Below are 17,405 nucleotides of genomic sequence, written 5' to 3'. Positions count from 1 at the left end.
GATCAAAAAGTCATATGCACCCCAAAATAGTGCCAATCAAACTGTCATCTCATCCCGCAAAAAATTAGACCCTACCTAAGATAATCGCCCAAAAACTGAAAAAACTATGGCTCTCAGAATATGGACACACTAAAACATGATTTTTTTTTTTTTATTATATTATTGTGTAAAACTTACATAAATAAATAAAAAGTATACATATTAGGTATTGCCGCGTCCGTATCGACCGGCTCTATAAACATATCACATGACCTAACACCTCAGATTAACATCGTAAAATTTTTTAAATAAAAACTGTGCTAAAAAAACAATTTTTGGTCACCGTACATCACAAAAAGTGTAATAGCAAGCGATCAAAAAGTCACATGCACCCCAAAATAGTGCCAATAAAACCGTCATCTCATCCCGCAAAAATCATACTCTACCCAAGCTAATCGCCCAAAAACTGAAAAAATTATGGCTCTCAGACTATAGAAACACTAAAACATGATTTTTTTTCTTCAAAAATGAATTCATTGTGTAAAACTTACATAAAAAAAAAAAAAGTATACATATTAGGTATCGCCGCATCCGTGACAACCTGCTCTATAAAATTACCACATGATCTAACCTGTCAGATGAATGTTGTAAATAACAAAAAATAAAAACGGTGCCAAAACAGCTTTTTCTTTTTATCTTGCCTCACAAAAAGTGTAATATAGAGCAACCAAAAATCACTTTTTTGGAGTTTCTACTCTAGGGGTGCATCAGGGGGCTTCAAATGGGACATGGTGTAAAAAAAAAACAGTCCAGCAAAATCTGCCTTCCAAAAACCGTATGGCATTCCTTTCCTTCTGCGCCCTGCCGTGTGCCCGTACAGCTGTTTACGAAGACATATGGGGTGTTTCTGTAAACTACAGAATCAGGGCCATAAATATTGAGTTTTATTTGGCTGTTAACCCTTGCTTTGTTACTGGGAAAAATGGATTAAAATGGAAAATTGGACAAAAAATGTAAATTCTGAAATTTCATCTCCATTTGCCAATAACGCTTGTGGAACACCTAAAGGGTTAACAACGTTTGTAAAATCAGTTTTGAATACCTTGAGGGGTGTAGTTTCTTAGATGGGTTCACTTTTATGGAGTTTCTACTCTAGGGGTGCTTCAGGGGGCTTTAAATGGGACATGGTGTAAAAAAAAACAGTCCAGCAAAACCTGCCTTCAAAAAAACGTATGGCATTTCTTTGCTTCTGCGCCCTGCCGTGTGCCCGTACAGCAGTTTACGAAGACATATGGGGTGTTTCTGTAAACTACAGAATCAGGGCCATAAATATTGAGTTTGGTTTGGCTGTTAACCCTTGCTTTGTAACTGGAAAAAAATTATTAAAATGGAAAATCTGCCAAAAAAGTGAAATTCTGAAATTGTATCTCTATTTTCCATTAATTCTTGTGGAACACCTAAAGGGTTAATGATGTTTGTAAAATCAGTTTTGAATACCTTGAGGGGTGTCGTTTATAGAATGGGGTCATTTTTGGGTGCTTTCTATAATGTAAGCCTCGCAAAGTGACTTCAGACCTGAACTGGTCCCTAAAAATTGGGTTTTTGAAAATTTCTGAAATATTTCAAGATTTGCTTCTAAACTTCTAAGCCTTGTAACATCCCCCAAAAAATAAAGTATCATTCTCAAAATGATCCAAACATGAAGTATACATACGGGGAATGCAAAGTAATAACTATTTTTGGAGGTATTTGTATTATAGAAGTAGAGAAATTGAAACTTAGAAATTTGCAATTTTTTTTATTTTTGGGGTAAATTTGGTATTTTTAAAAAAAATAAAAATGTTTTTTTTTTTACTTCATTTTACCAGTGTCATGAAGTACAATATGTGACGAAAAAACAATCTCAGAATGGCCTGTTTTTTTTTACTTCATTTTACCAGTGTCATAAAGTACAATATGTGACGAAAAAACTGTCTCAGAATGGCCTGGATAAGTCAAAGCGTTTTAAAGGTTATCAGCACTTAAAGTGACACTGGTCAGATTTTGCCCCCCCTCACAATTCTCTTACAGCCCCTTTAACGAGGATGTTTATAGTCACAATTAATATAAACACGTCCAGGAACTCTAATTGGCCTAAGTGTTTATATTAAATATGACTTTAACCTCCTCATCCTTAAAGGGGTTCTCCAGCCACTACATTAAATTTAGGCCATTATTATTACCTGTGCAGGGAAGAAAATTACAGGTACACCTACCCTCTGCAGTGCAGTGGTTTGCAGGATCTTCTTCACGGTCATGTGACTGCTCCTGCAGCATCTTTGTGTCTTCCTCATCACTGACACCAACTCCTCTTGCCAGTCTTCCCAGGTCCCGAGCGCATGCACACTACTGCGCATGCGCCAGGACGTCTTTTGAGTGTACAGGCTTCACAATGTAAGCACTGTGTATGGGTCTCAGCATAGCGATCAGCCACAGAGGCTGTACAATTTCAGTAACTAAAGTATATTATAAAAATGGTCAGTGTCACTGCCCCTATACATTACACAAATAAAAACAGAATGGCAGTGACACTTTACCCTGCGGCAGTACTGGCTGCATTCTCAGGGATAAGGGGGTTATGGTCACATTTAATATAACCACTGTCCAGGAACTCTAATTGGAGTAAATGTGACTATAACCCCTAGTGTTCAGTGAAGTCCTCTGAAATTCCATTTGGCTGCTTTGCCAAAAATTTGCTTTGTGATGAATTACTTCTTCGTAAATAGCAGGTGTAATGACAGGGAACGGCGATCGCGGCATCTGACTTTAATATTTAATTCTATACAAAATACCTCATCCATCTGATGGCGAAGAGCCCGCCGCCGCCATCTTGATTGAACCCGTGATGCCGTTGGCCGGCGTGGTGATGCCATACGCATGGAATTTCATGGGCTATTTAATGAAGATGGCGGCAGGTTGTTTGACATTAATAACCCCCTTAAAGTGTTTGGCCCATCTAAGACATTGGTGACATCACTAGGATCTGCCACCAATGTCCGGTAGGTGAGGGTCCTGCACCTAACAGAGCCCCCAAAGTGTGCCGCATGGCTGCCCTCCGTGTGTTTTTCAGAGACTGGCCACATGGATGAGGATGAGGATGGAGCGGTGGTCACGTTGCGCAGGACGCTTTCCATTCATTTCTATGGGACTTCTGAAAGAGCTGTTTCGGGGAACTCCCATAGAAATGAAAGGAGGCGGCCGCCTATACGGGGTGTGCTGAAGCCCCAGAGGCATTGCCGTACCTGGTGCAGCCTGGATTCTGCGGCCAGGAAGCGTCACACACCTGCTGAGAGCACGGCCCCCGGGGAGGGGCTTGTCCCGGAAGAGGAGCGCTGATTGGCTGAGCGGCAGTGGCCATGCGGTGTGTGTGGTGGGCGCTGAGTGCCGGCGTCGTGCTGTGTCTGCAGGGGGTCCGCGGCCTGGACAATGGCCTGGCGCGCACCCCCCCTATGGGCTGGTTACACTGGGAGAGGTTTCTGTGCGAGACCAACTGTGTGAAGAACCCTACGGGCTGCATCAGGTGAGGGCATGGCGGCGGCTCTGCTCCTGGTAGTATGGATAGAGTGATGGTGGCGCCCAGTGCAAAGTGGTCATAATGGTGTCCCTCCTTCAGCACGGTCACATGACCTATACCTAACATAAAGGGCCCCCACAGGGGACTTAGTGTACCACCTATTGGGCCACAGCTCCCTTTTACCTACTAATGAAGACTGCACTGTATGGCTGCTGTGCATTGTTAATGGCTGCGAGGCTACACAGCGCGGCCTTCATTAGTTAGGTAAAGGGCAGCCGTCTGCAACCAGTGCCGTGTTGTACCTAGGGATGAGCGAACTTGTGTTTCAAGTTTGGCATGCAAGGTTCGGTTTTGGGTTATCTAAGAATTCTGTGATAAGTTATGGTCTGTGGAAGCAGAATCCATAGTAGATTTCTTATATAACCCGAATCGTGCACGCAGAACTGGAAATACAAGTTTGCTCATCCCTAGTTGTACCTTACAGACCTTGATTGACGGGACATTGGTGGTTTCTTAGTTATCTCGCCTGAAGGAGAGGGAAACGGGTGGGTGAAGAAGGCTGCACAGAGTGGCTTTGGTCGCCCATATGGTGGTGTGCTCATTTGCATATGGATTGGAAGTACTTACTCTCCAGAATGAAGCAACGGGTCCCTAAATGAAGGTATCATGTTAAGCTGAGCTCGCCCTACAAGGTACTGTGCCTGGTGTAAAGGGGTTTATCCCTTCATCCTATGACAGCACCAGGAGAGAGGGATCCACCTCCCAGGACAGGAAACCCACAGGTATAAATCCTCACAGACGCCCCTCCTCCTCAGTGGTTTCCTGTCCTAGGAGGACAGCCTACAGGTGTTTGTTATTTTAGGTGGGGAGTAGTTTCTCCCTTTTAACATTGCAGGCTAGCTGGAGAAGGTGTGCGCCGGATGACCCCGCTCCACACACCGTGGAGAGGAGACGGACGGCTGAAATATTGGGTGCGGAAGCCCTCTCTACCCTCCCTTCAACCCTCCCCTCTCTGTACCTGAACAGGATCAGCCATCCCAACTATAAATCTGGAAAATGCAAAAGAGGTTTGCTCGATTCAGGATATCATGTTTGGGGGCCTGCAGACTAAGAAAAGAGCCTTTTTTACCCACAATAATGTAGGGGCCATGATGAATAGAGACTGGAAACATCCGGATAAAAGAAGCTTTATCCCATCAGTAATCAAAAGAAAATATTAGTTTGAAGAGGGTGAATGTTCCCTATGGGATAGGGCCCCCAAAATTGATGTGCCCATAGCTAAAGTGTCTCGAAGGTCATGCCTACCCTTTGTTGATCTTAAGGATCCGATGGACAGAAAGGCTGACACCTTTTTAAGGAGAACATGGGAATCCAAAGGTGCATCCTTTAAACCTAATATAGCTTCCACCTCTACGGCTAGGGCACAGCTATTGTGATAAAACAACTGGAGACGCAGATCCGGGATAAGACCCCTAGAGATAAATTATTAGAATCGGTCGAGGCTATTGGGAAAGCAGGCTATTGGGACAACCCTGGGCTGGATCCTGAGAACAGAGAAAAATCGAGACTGATTCCAGAAAAGAAACAACAGTTCCTGGGAATCTTACTGGATTCAGTGTCTCAGAGATCCTTCCTAACCTCGGAAAATAAAGTCAGTGGTTCACACCCTGATAAACAATCCGTGTGTGTCCATAAGGAAGGGGATGTCAGTACTGAGAACTCTGACCGCCTGTATACCTGCAGTTCAATGGGCTCAGATCCATTACAGAGCCCTCCAAGAGGAAATCTTGGGGAACTGGTCAGGAAGAATGGAGGACCTGGAAAGCAGTATAGTGATATCAGCCCAGACTTGTCAGACACTGAAGTGGTGGCTGTCACTAGAGAACCTGGGGCAGGGAGTCCCATGGAGGATCGAAGATCCCCTATAGTTACCACGGACGCCAGTAGGGTGGGGGGCTCATGTGGGAGAGACCTTGCTTCAATGATTGTGGGACTGCCAGATGTTGGACAGTTCTTCAAATCTAAAAGAGCTTATGGCAGTTTTTCTGGCCCTTCAGGAGTTACTCCCTCTGATCAGGGGTCGACACATGAGAATTTTATCCGACAATGCCTCGATCGTAGTATATCTGAATCATCAGCGTGGTACCCGGTCCGTGTCCCTGCAGTCCCTGGCGGTTCAGATTTTTTTTCCCTAGTGGAGGGGGTAACTTTGTCCCCTTCAGCTAAGAGGTGTGGACAATTGGTAGGCCGATTTTCTAAGCCATCGATCCCTGGATCAGATGGAATGGTCTCTGAACCCTTTGGTTTCAGCAAAATTGTCAAGTTATGGAGGATGCCTCAAAAAGATCTTTTTGCCACCAGGGAGAACAGGAAGGTAAAAAGACTCCCTGTCTCCCAGGGATCGTCCAGATGCGATAGACGCTCTGGTTTAGCCTTGGAGTCAGGGTCTATTATATGCCTTCCCTCCACATCAGTTGATACAGAGGGTTCTCAAGAAGGTCAGGGAAGACAAAGCCAGAATCCTCATGATTGCTCCCTTCTGGCCAAGTCGAGCGTGGTTCTATTGGCTGAGAGTGATGTCAGTAGCAGATCCTTGGGTCCTTCTGGAGATCCCAGATCTTCTTTTTCAGGGTCCTATTGTCCACCCCCGTGAGAAAAGGCTCCATTTGACAGCGTGGCTTTTGAACGGCACCTTTTACTAGATAGAGGTCTTTCTGAATCGGTGGTTGCTACCATGCTGTTAAGTAGGAAGCCGGTGACTACTAATATCTATGCTAGAACTTGGATTACCTTTTTTAAGTTTCTAGGAGTCCCTCCTTGCACATCCTACCCTCTTCAGTTAAGTACAATCTTTGGATTTTCTTCAGAAAGGTGTAGAGAAAGGCCTAGCACTAAGTACTATCAAGGTCCAGGTGGCTGCTCTCAGTGTTTTATTTGATTACAGGTTGGCATGTCATCCTTAGATTATAAGGTTTTCTAAATCAATATCTAGGAGTCTCCCTGCCAGGAATTTCAAAGCTCCTCCTTGGGATCTTAATCTGGTGTTAAGGGCCTTGGTTAAACCTCCCTTTAGTCCTGTAGACTCTCTGCCAATTAAGTTCCTGACCTTGAAATGTATTTTTTCCGTAGCTATTACATCAGCCAGGAGAATTGGTGAGCTTCAGGCTCTTTCCATTAGCCGTCCATATACGATTTTCCAAGATGATTGTGTCCGTCTTAGGCCAGACCCAGCATTTTTACCCAAAGTAGTATAGGAATTCCATAGAAGTCAGGAAGTGATTCTTCCTTCCTTCTATGAGAATCCGAGGGATGAGGAAGAGGCAGATTTCCATTCTTTGGATGTTAGAGAATGTATCCCACGATACCTAGAGGCTACAAAAAGTTGGAGGAAGTCCTCTTCATTGTTTGTCTTATTTTCATGCCAGAATAAGGGAAAACCAGCTAGTAAAAGTACTTTAGCCCGTTGGATCAAGCAGGCTATTTCTTTGGCATATCTTTCTATGCAGGAACCTGTCCCGTCTGGCTGGTCGGCCCATTCCACAAGCGCGGTAGCAACTTCCTGGGCAGAAAAGCAGAGGTTTCTATACAATACATTTGCAGAGCAGCAACGTGGTCTTCAGCTTCTACCTTCTATAGATTAAACAGTTTACAGAAATATCCCATATGTGGCGGTAAACTGCTCTACGGTCATGTGCCAGTCAGTGGTCATAAGGGAAGCAGCCCCATATGGATTTTCAAGGCAGATTTTGCTAGAATGGTTTTTAGGCGCCATTTTGTATTTGAAGACACCCTGAGGTACCGCTACAGTGTAAAACCCCAAAAGGTTACCCCATTCCAGAATCGACACCCCTCAAGGAGTATTTCAAGGTTTTTAGTGAGCACTTTGACCCATCAAGCCTTTCACAGAATTAGGAAATACTTGGCTGTGAAAATGAAAAACTACAATTTTTTTTTTCCAGAAAAAGTTGCTTTACACCAACATTTTTCACTTTCACAAGAGGTAGCAGGACAAAATGCACCCCACATTTTGTTACCCATTTCTCCCTGAATACGGCAACACCCCACATGTGCTCAAAAGGGAAGTTGCAGAGAGCTTTTGGCGGACAGATTCTGCAGCATTGGCATTTTGGAACTGTCGCATATGAAGACACCTTGAGATACCCCTACAGTGGAACCCCCCAAAAAGTGACCCCATTTTGGAAACTACACCCCTCAAGGAGTATTCAAAGATGTGTAGTGAGTACTTTGACCCATTAGGCGTTTCACTGAATTTGGAAATACTTGGCTGTGACAATGAAAAATTACTTCCCCCCCCCCCCCCCCACCCAGAAAAAAATGCTTTACACCCATATTTTTCACTTTCACAAGAGGTAACGGGACAAAATGCACCCCACATTTTCTTGCCCATTTCCCCCTGAATATGGCAACACCCCACATGTGCCTCTAGCATGCCGTATGGGCGCATAGCAGGGCTCTAGAAGCAAAGTGCAAAATATGGATTTTGCAGGCTTGAATAAACAGACATGGATTTTAGGTGCCGTGTCGCATGTTAAAAAATTCCTGAGGTCCCCAGAAATTAAAAACTCCAAGAAGTGACCCCATTTGGAAAGAGCACCCCCGTACGAATATTTTAAGTGGTAGAAAGGGCACCTTTTGACCAAACAAGTGTTTCACAGAAATTAATATGTAGGGGTTGGTGAATAGTGGCTATGTAAGCTCTGTGTACTAAATCAGTTATAAGGTGTTAAACCTACAGGTTACATCAAGGATGAAATTATTCCATGGATGAGTGATAGATTCTGAAACAATCCTTGATGCACAGGCCAGGGTTTTCAGGGCAGGTTTACCAATAGTAAATGGTGTATTTTCTTATCCCCCTTTTGGAACACACCCTGCATCTTTTTTTGGGTCCTTCCCTTTCTCGCTGTTTGGGGGACTTCACCAGGGAAATGTTGCCCTGGTACAGCTCGGGCAGGGTAACTTGCAGAAGTACTGGGGTCCTCGATTGCTTGGTTAGAAAAAATTAGGGCCTTTATCACCACCTCTTAAAATTGTAGCAATGTTCTTGGATGGCCTCTAAATCTAAATAGCACAAACGCATTGTGCAGTGCCATCTGTACAATGTGTACGGCCAGCTTTTTGTACCACGCTTTTGTTTTTCGTGTGGCACTGTAGGGCTTCAGAACTTTTATCTGAAAGATCAACCCTGGCAGAGGCCTGGCAGAGCATCACCAGAGATGAAACCCAGCGTCTGGTGATGTCTATGTGTTCCAGACTTCAGGCTGTAATTGGCTGCAAAGGATTTGCAACCAAGTATTAAAAAGTGAAAGTTTGATTTATGATTTTTATTCGGTCCCATTACTTTTGGTCCCTTAACAAGTGGGAGGCACATATGCAAACTGTAGTAATTCTGACACCGTTCACCTGATTTGGATGTAAATACCCTCAAATTAAAGCTGACAGTCTGCAGTTAAAGCAAATCTAGTTTCGTTTCATTTCAAATCCTTGGTGGTGGTGTATAGAGCCAAAAATGTTAGAATTGTGTCAATGTCCCAATATTTATGGACCTGTGTATGTATAATAGATATATGGATAGATAGAGCTAGAGATGATATATTCAGAAAATCACAGGGCAGCACTCCTAGCTTCAAGCAGTTCAGGTGCCAGCGTTATCCCCTTGGTCCTGGGGTCCAAACACAATCCAACACAAGTGGCTTAATAATTGCTCTGTGAGAGAGCTGAAACGTTGCATGTATCAACATGTGTTGAAAAAAGATCACATTTTTAACTTTTTTTTTATCCAAGGAGTGCTGCGTTATATTTATTTGGATTTTTTATATATATATATATATATATATATATATATATATCACTGCAGGTCTCTTTTTACAGAAAAAAATGTAAAAGAAAAAAACCCATAAAAATGTGCAGATGTACTGAACACCACTTGGCAGTAGAGTTGTTGCGATACCCAAAAAAAGTATTGCGATACTCGATACCACGCGAAAAAAATTAAACCAAAAAAGCCACGTGCATTCCGCATTTTAAAAAATGGCGAATTGCACAGTTTTTATATTTTATTTTTTTGTGTTCCGGCATAGATTTATTTTATTTTTTTCTATTTTAATCGTTTGGACTTTTCGGACGTGGTGATATGTTTATTTATATATTTTAATAACTATTTCCCCCCCCTTCAGGGCTAGAACCTGGGATTTTTTTCATCCCTTGTCCTATTCACCCTGATGGAGCTCTATCAGGGTGAATAGGACTTTACACTCTCCCTGCTGCTCTGTGCTCTGTTCACACAGCAGCAGGGAGCAGACTATGGCAGCCAGGGCTTCAGTAGCGTCCTGGCTGCCATGGTAACTGTACGGAGCCCCACGATCAGAACTGCCACTGCCACTAATGAGGGGAGGGGTGGACCCTGTGGCCACTATAACCAATTATTTTAATACTGGGGGGGAGGGGGCACAGAAGGAACGCCCGGGAGAGAAGCTGATGTCTCCTCCCCATCTCTCCGATAGTAGTATCTAGCATACGGAGCAGGAGACTGTAACGGGGGCACAGCGGGCGAACGGAGCAGCGCCCAGGAATAATAGTAGGTGCAGGGAAATCCCTGGGTGCCTCTCTATGTAGCCTGGTAACTTAACCGCCTCCGGACCGCCTAACGCAGATGTGCGGTCCGGAGGCGGCAGCCCTGCGCACGACGACGCATATACGCGTCATCTCGCGAGGGCCGGGATTTCCTGTGAACGCGCGCACACAGGCGCGCGCGCTCACAGGAACGGAAGGTAAGCGAAGTGGATCTCCAGCCTGCCAGCGGCGATCGCTCGCTGGCAGGCTGGAGATCCGAATTTTTTAACCCCTAACAGGTATATTAGACGCTGTTTTGTTAACAGCGTCTAATATACCTCCTACCTGGTCCTCTGGTGGTCCCTTTTGTTAGGATCGACCACCAGAGGACTCAGGTAGCTCAGTACAGTCGCACCAAACACCACACTACACTACACCCCCCCCCGTCACTTATTAACCCGTTATAAACCCATGATCACCCCATATAAACTCCCTGATCACCCCCCTGTCATTGATCACCCCCCTGTCATTGATCACCCCCCTGTCAGGCTCCGTTCAGACGTCCGCATGATTTTTACGGATCCACGGATACATGGATCGGATCCGCAAAACGCATACGGACGTCTGAATGGAGCCTTACAGGGGGGTGATCAATGACAGGCGGGTGATCACCCATATACACTCCCTGATCACCCCCCTGTCATTGATCACCCCCCTGTCATTGATCACCCCCCTGTAAGGCTCCATTCAGACGTCCGCATGATTTTTACGGATCCATGGATACATGGATCGGATCCGCAAAACACATGCGGACGTCTGAATGGAGCCTTACAGGGGGTGATCAATGACAGGCGGGTGATCACCCATATACACTCCCTGATCACCCCCCTGTCATTGATCACCCCCCTGTAAGGCTCCATTCAGACGTCCGCATGTGTTTTGTGGATCCGATCCATGTATCCATGGATCCGTAAAAATCATGCGGACGTCTGAATGGAGCCTTACAGGGGGGGTGATCAGTGACAGGGGGGTGATCACCCTGATCACCCCCTGTCATTGATAACCCCCCCTGTAAGGCTCCATTCAGACGTCCGCATGTGTTTTGTGGATCCGATCCATGTATCCATGGATCCGTAAAAATCATGCGGACGTCTGAATGGAGCCTTACAGGGGGGGTGATCAGTGACAGGGGGGTGATCACCCTGATCACCCCCTGTCATTGATAACCCCACTGTAAGGCTCCATTCAGACGTCCGCATGTGTTTTGCGGATCCGATCCATGGATCCGTAAAAATTATACGGAAGTCTAAATGGAGCCTTACCAGGGGGGTGATCAATGACAGGGGGGTGATCAGGGAGTCTATATGGGTGATCACCCCCCTGTCATTGATCACCCCCCCTGTAAGGCTCCATTCAGACATTTTTTTTGGCACAAGTTAGCGGAAATTTTTTGTTTGTTTTTTCTTACAAAGTCTCATATTCTACTAACTTGTGTCAAAAAATAAAATCTCACATGGACGCACCATACCCCTCACGGAATCCAAATGCGTAAACATTTTTAGACATTTATATTCCAGACTTCTTCTCACGCTTTAGGGCCCCTAAAAAGCCAGGGCAGTATAAATACCCCACATGTGACCCCATTTCGGAAAGAAGACACCCCAAGGTATTCCGTGAGGGGCATATTGAGTCCATGAAAGATTGAAATTTTTGTCCTAAGTTAGCGGAAAGTGAGACTTTGTGAGAAAAAAAAAAAAAATAATCAATATCCGCTAACTTATGCAAAAAAAAAATAAAAAATTATAGGAACTCGCCATGCCCCTCATTGAATACCTTGGGGTGTCTTCTTTCCAAAGTGGGGTCACATGTGGGGTATTTATACTGCCCTGGCTTTTTAGGGGCCCGAAAGCGTGAGAAGAAGTCTGGGATCCAAATGTCTAAAAATGCCCTCCTAAAAGGAATTTGGGCCGCTTTGCGCATCTAAGCTGCAAAAAAGTGTCACACATCTGGTATCGCCGTACTCAGGAGAAGTTGGGGAATGTGTTTTGGGGTGTCATTTTACATATACCCATGCTGGGTGAGAAAAATATCTTGGTCAAATGCCAACTTTGTATAAAAAAATGGGAAAAGTTATCTTTTGCCAAGATATTTCTCTCACCCAGCATGGGTATATGTAAAATGACACCCCAAAACACATTCTCCTGAGTACGGCGATACCACATGTGTGACACTTTTTTGCAGCCAAGGTGGGCAAAGGGGCACACATTCCAAAGTGCACCTTTCGGATTTCGCAGGCCATTTTTTACACATTTTGATTGCAAGGTACTTCTTACACATTTGGGCCCCTAAATTGCCAGGGCAGTATAACTACGCCACAAGTGACCCCATTTTGGAAAGAAGACACCCCAAGGTATTCCGTGAGGGGCACGGCGAGTTCCTAGAATTTTTTATTTTTTGTCACAAGTTAGCGGAAAATTATGATTTTTCTTTTTTTTTTCTTTTTTCCTTACAAAGTCTCATATTCCACTAACTTGCGACAAAAAATAAAAAATTCTAGGAACTCGCCATGCCCCTAACGGAATACCTTGGGGTGTCTTCTTTCCAAAATGGGGTCACTTGTGGCGTAGTTATACTGCCCTGGCAATTTAGGGGCCCAAATGTGTAAGAAGTACCTTGCAATCAAAATGTGTAAAAAATGGCCTGCGAAATCCGAAAGGTGCACTTTGGAATGTGTGCCCCTTTGCCCACCTTGGCTGCAAAAAAGTGTCACACATGTGGTATCGCCGTACTCAGGAGAATGTGTTTTGGGGTGTCATTTTACATATACCCATGCTGGGTGAGAAAAATATCTTGGTCAAATGCCAACTTTGTATAAAAAAATTGGAAAAGTTGTCTTTTGCCAAGATATTTCTCTCACCCAGCATGGGTATATGTAAAATGACACCCCAAAACACATTCCCCAACTTCTCCTGAGTACGGCGATACCAGATGTGTGACACTTTTTTGCAGCCAAGGTGGGCAAAGGGGCACATATTCCAAAGTGCACCTTTCGGATTTCACCGGTCATTTTTTACACATTTCGATTGCAAAGTTCTTCTCACACATTTGGGCCCCTAAATTGCCAGGGCAGTATAACTACGCCACAAGTGACCCCATTTTGGAAAGAAGACACCCCAAGGTATTCCGTGAGGGGCATGGCGAGTTCCTACAATTTTTTATTTTTTGTCGCAAGTTAGTGGAATATGAGACTTTGTAAGAAAAAAATAAAAATAAAAAATCATCATCATTTTCCGCTAACTTGTGACAAAAAATAAAAAGTTCTATGAACTCACTATGCCCATCAGCGAATACCTTAGGGTGTCTACTTTCCGAAATGGGGTCATTTGTGGGGTTTTTCTACTGTTTGGGCATTGTAGAACCTCAGGAAACATGACAGGTGCTCAGAAAGTCAGAGCTGCTTCAAAAAGCGGAAATTCACATTTTTGTACCATAGTTTGTAAACGCTATAACTTTTACCCAAACCATTTTTTTTTTTTGCCCAAACATTTTTTTTTTATCAAAGACATGTAGAACTATAAATTTAGCGAAAAATTTATATATGGATGTCGTTTTTTTTGCAAAATTTTACAGCTGAAAGTGAAAAATGTCATTTTTTTGCAAAAAAATCGTTACATTTCGATTAATAACAAAAAAAGTAAAAATGTCAGCAGCAATAAAATACCACCAAATGAAAGCTCCATTAGTGAGAAGAAAAGGAGGTAAAATTCATTTGGGTGGTAAGTTGCATGACCGAGCGATAAACAGTGAAAGGAGTGTAGTGCCGAAGTGTAAAAAGTGCTCTGGTCATGAAGGGGGTTTCAGCTAGTGGGGCTGAAGTGGTTAACTAAGTCCGAACCCATAGAAAACAGGTCGTCCTATCATTGGTGGCGCAGTGCGCCCTCCGCCCCTCTCTCCTCATTGGTGGCAGCGGCACAGGGGGAGGGAGACACTGCTTCCTTCTCCCCTGTGCTGCTGTGGGAACATGAGCGAGCCAACAGCAGCGCGCTCATGTTCAGAGATACTAGACTGCACAGAAGCACAGGCCAGTATCGAAAAAATGGTAATCCTGGTATCGTATCGATACTGGGACAAAAGTATTGATTGGGTATCGAAATTTCGATACCCGCAACAACTCTAGTTGGCAGTCACAGCTCACACGCAGAAATAGTTGTGCAGAGCTAGAAATTTTTTAAAAAGGAATAAAATAAAAAAAACACGCACCGACCAAATGGGGGGTGGGAAGGGACAGGGACGGGACAGGGACGAAGGGTGGTTTATGGATCTGGAACTGATGCAAATGAGAAAAAAAATCACTGCAGCGGTTCCAGATGTTCTTATTTTCTTTCTTCTTCTTTCAGCAGGTAGAATTGCAAAAAAAGTGCAGTGGTGTGGAACCACAAGTCCCAGCAGGTCAGATACAGCACAGAGTGTCACAGGTCCACTCTGCATGTAGTCACCAGCTAGAATGGCTGCATACAGGGAGGATCTGCCCTTTCCTGTGCAGCAGTAGCACAATGAAGTAGATCCCAGCGAGTGCTTGTAGTAGTCTTCAATTCTTTATTTCATATCAAACGGTACATACTACATGGACGCGTTTTGGCCCGTCCAGCCTTCGTCAGCATGAATAAATAAAGTAAATCTACATTCTTATATAGCAGTTCAAATCACAAGAGTGGAAAATAGTGAAAATCTATATTTATCGCAACCTACATACGCATAATCTCATACTCTCTATTGCAGGGGTGGCCAACCTGTGGCTCTTTGCTTCTTCAAGTGCGGCTCTAGCTGTGGAGCCAGAAAGCAGTCAGGCGGCTCACTCTCCTCCCCATACTCGGATCTCTTTTCCTGACCGGGCACGTGGAGACACTGTCTATGACCTGACGTTGTGCTCATCAGTTCACAGTGGAGAGCGTGTCAGACCTGCAGAGTAGCAGGTGCAGGAGCCCAGTGTTAATTATATGGAGGGGGGGGGGGGGGGTCTTGTTTGAGCATGGGTTGGTTAGGTCTGAGCATGGGGGGTCAGATCTGTGAAGGGAGATCTGAGCACTGAGGGTCTGACACTGGGAGTCTGATTTGTGTTGTCTGATCCAAGCATTGGGGGTCTTATTTTATTATTTTAGGTCAGGTGAGGATTGGGGATCTGATTTAGGAGTCTGATCTGAGGTCTGATGATAAATATATATTTTTCTTTTTTTCTCTGCTAATGAAAAATATTTTTATAAGACCTCAGATCAGATGAAAAAATGTTGTCTTATTTTTCTTTGTTAAAACCTAGGTGCATTTTGTAGGGCGAAAAATATGGTGACTCGTGTGTAAATGTATAGCTTCTGGCTCCTGGCAGTCATATTTTTTTTTTTTTTTTTTTTTTTGGGCTCATTGTGTCTGTAAGGTTGGCCACCCCTGCTCTATTGAGTCCCTTAGATTTTAATGTATTAAGGGTATGTATCCAATATTCCCCTCCGCAGTAATTGAGATTTAATATCCCCACCTCTCCTATGTCGCTTCACTTGCTCCAATACCTGAAACCTCGGTTGAGAGATTGAATGATGGGATTTACTAAAATGTGAGGGCAATGGTAATAGGTTACCTGTTCGAATATCCGATTTGTGTTTGCTGATGCGATCTTTTGCAGATTGCATAGTCTCTCCAATATATAGTAACCCACAGGGGCACTTGATCAAATACACAACTTTTGGATGAATCACAGGTAAAAAAAACCTTTTAATCCTAAAAGCTTTCCCAGTGTATGGGTGGTAAAATAATAGTTTTTGGTGTCCAAGAGGCTTTCATAGTGCCAATGTCCGCATGAACCAGCTCGTCACGATAGGTAGGACCACGTTTATTACAAATCGGGGGCATATTTCGGAACCCTGGGGCCTGGGGATACGCCCTACCCAGGAGTGACCACTGTTTATGTATTATATGGTCAAATTTACTGCTGAAAGGGTGGAATTTATGCACAAATGTAATACGAGAGTCCCAATATTTTATATTTTTTTTTAAGGTAATTGTACAGAATCAGTGGCTTTTCTTAATATATGGGATGGATAACCCTTACATTCAAATCTCTGCACCATCTCCTGTACCCTCTGTTCTTGTATCAGAGGGTCAGACACGATCCTTTTTAACTCCTTGTATTTGAGATTTTGGAATAGCTTTTTTCAGTGTAGGAGGATGCGCACTGGAGAAATGCAGCACACTGTTTCTGTCTGAATTTTTCCTATACAAATCAGTCTGCAAATTACCCTCTAGATCTTTAATCAGCAAAGTGTCTAAGAAGCTCACCTTTATTTGGTCATATGTGATCGTAAATTTTAGATCAATCATCTTTTCATTTAAGCTGTCAAATAAGCCAAAAGTGACTCAAATGGCCCCGTCCATATGCAAAATTCGTCATCGATAAATCTTTTCCATACCAAGACGATTTGAAAGTCTGAATCGGTGTATATATATTTCTCCTCGAATGACGTCATGAACACATTTGCATAGGGTGGGGCCACATTCGAGCCCATCGCGGTCCTGTGTTGCTGGAGATCATTTTTATCTCAAACACAGAAATATAGTGGCAAATCTGGGGGAGCTGCTCAACCCCTAACACTGTAGCGTGTTTTTCATTGGGGGAGCAGCCCCACCGCATGTGGACCGCAGCAAACGACTATCCCCAGCAAAAAAATGCATACGGTGGAGGATGTCGGCGCGGTCCACATGCACCACAAGGGCATCCTACACAAAACGGAGCATTGTGCGGATGAAAATATAATCATAAATCACAGAAAAAATGCACCAAACTGATATGCCACTGACTATACTGGCTAGTCATAAATGCAGATATTTATTAAAAGCTGAGACTTTTGCCAATATATTCCTGTCAGGAAAATATCGGAGCCCATCATGCATTGTGTCTTGTTTTATATGTAGTGTATGTGCCTTTACCTGGCATTCAAACACTCTCCTTTGCACCTGGTAACCTCCATCACATGGTCTGATATGGGTGCAGTCTTGCTTTGTTCACATTGCATTAGTTGTCCTGCTATGCAGTTGTGTGGAAGCTTGGCTGTGAGCTGGATTACATCACCTTCAGACCTTGTTCACACCATAGGTAGCTTAGTGGTAGGACCCCTTGCCATGCCGAGAGACCGTGACGTGGTGCATGATGGGCTCCGATATTTTCCTGACAAGAATATATTGGCAAAAGTCTCAGCTTTTAATATCTGCATTTATGACTAGCCAGTATAGTCAGTGGCATATCCGTTTGGTGCAT

The 17,405-nt window shown here is 44.0% G+C and overlaps 1 protein-coding gene across 1 annotated transcript in view; it reads left to right on the top strand.

Moving 5' to 3' along the window:
• The first annotated feature begins 3,334 nt into the window (after positions 1-3,334).
• Positions 3,335-17,405, top strand: part of GLA (galactosidase alpha) — a 62,788-nt gene continuing 48,717 nt past the window's right edge. Inside the window, exon 1 of the mRNA XM_044305994.1 lies at positions 3,335-3,538. Within this exon, the coding sequence (XP_044161929.1) occupies positions 3,375-3,538 (164 nt within the window). The 5' untranslated portion in view covers positions 3,335-3,374. The remainder of the gene's footprint in view (positions 3,539-17,405) is intronic.

Source organism: Bufo gargarizans, chromosome 9 (genome assembly GCF_014858855.1).
Source record: "Bufo gargarizans isolate SCDJY-AF-19 chromosome 9, ASM1485885v1, whole genome shotgun sequence".
Classification (NCBI taxonomy): Eukaryota; Metazoa; Chordata; class Amphibia; order Anura; family Bufonidae; genus Bufo; species Bufo gargarizans.
Note: the sequence above shows the minus strand (reverse complement) of the source record. Positions and strands in the feature narration are given on the sequence as shown.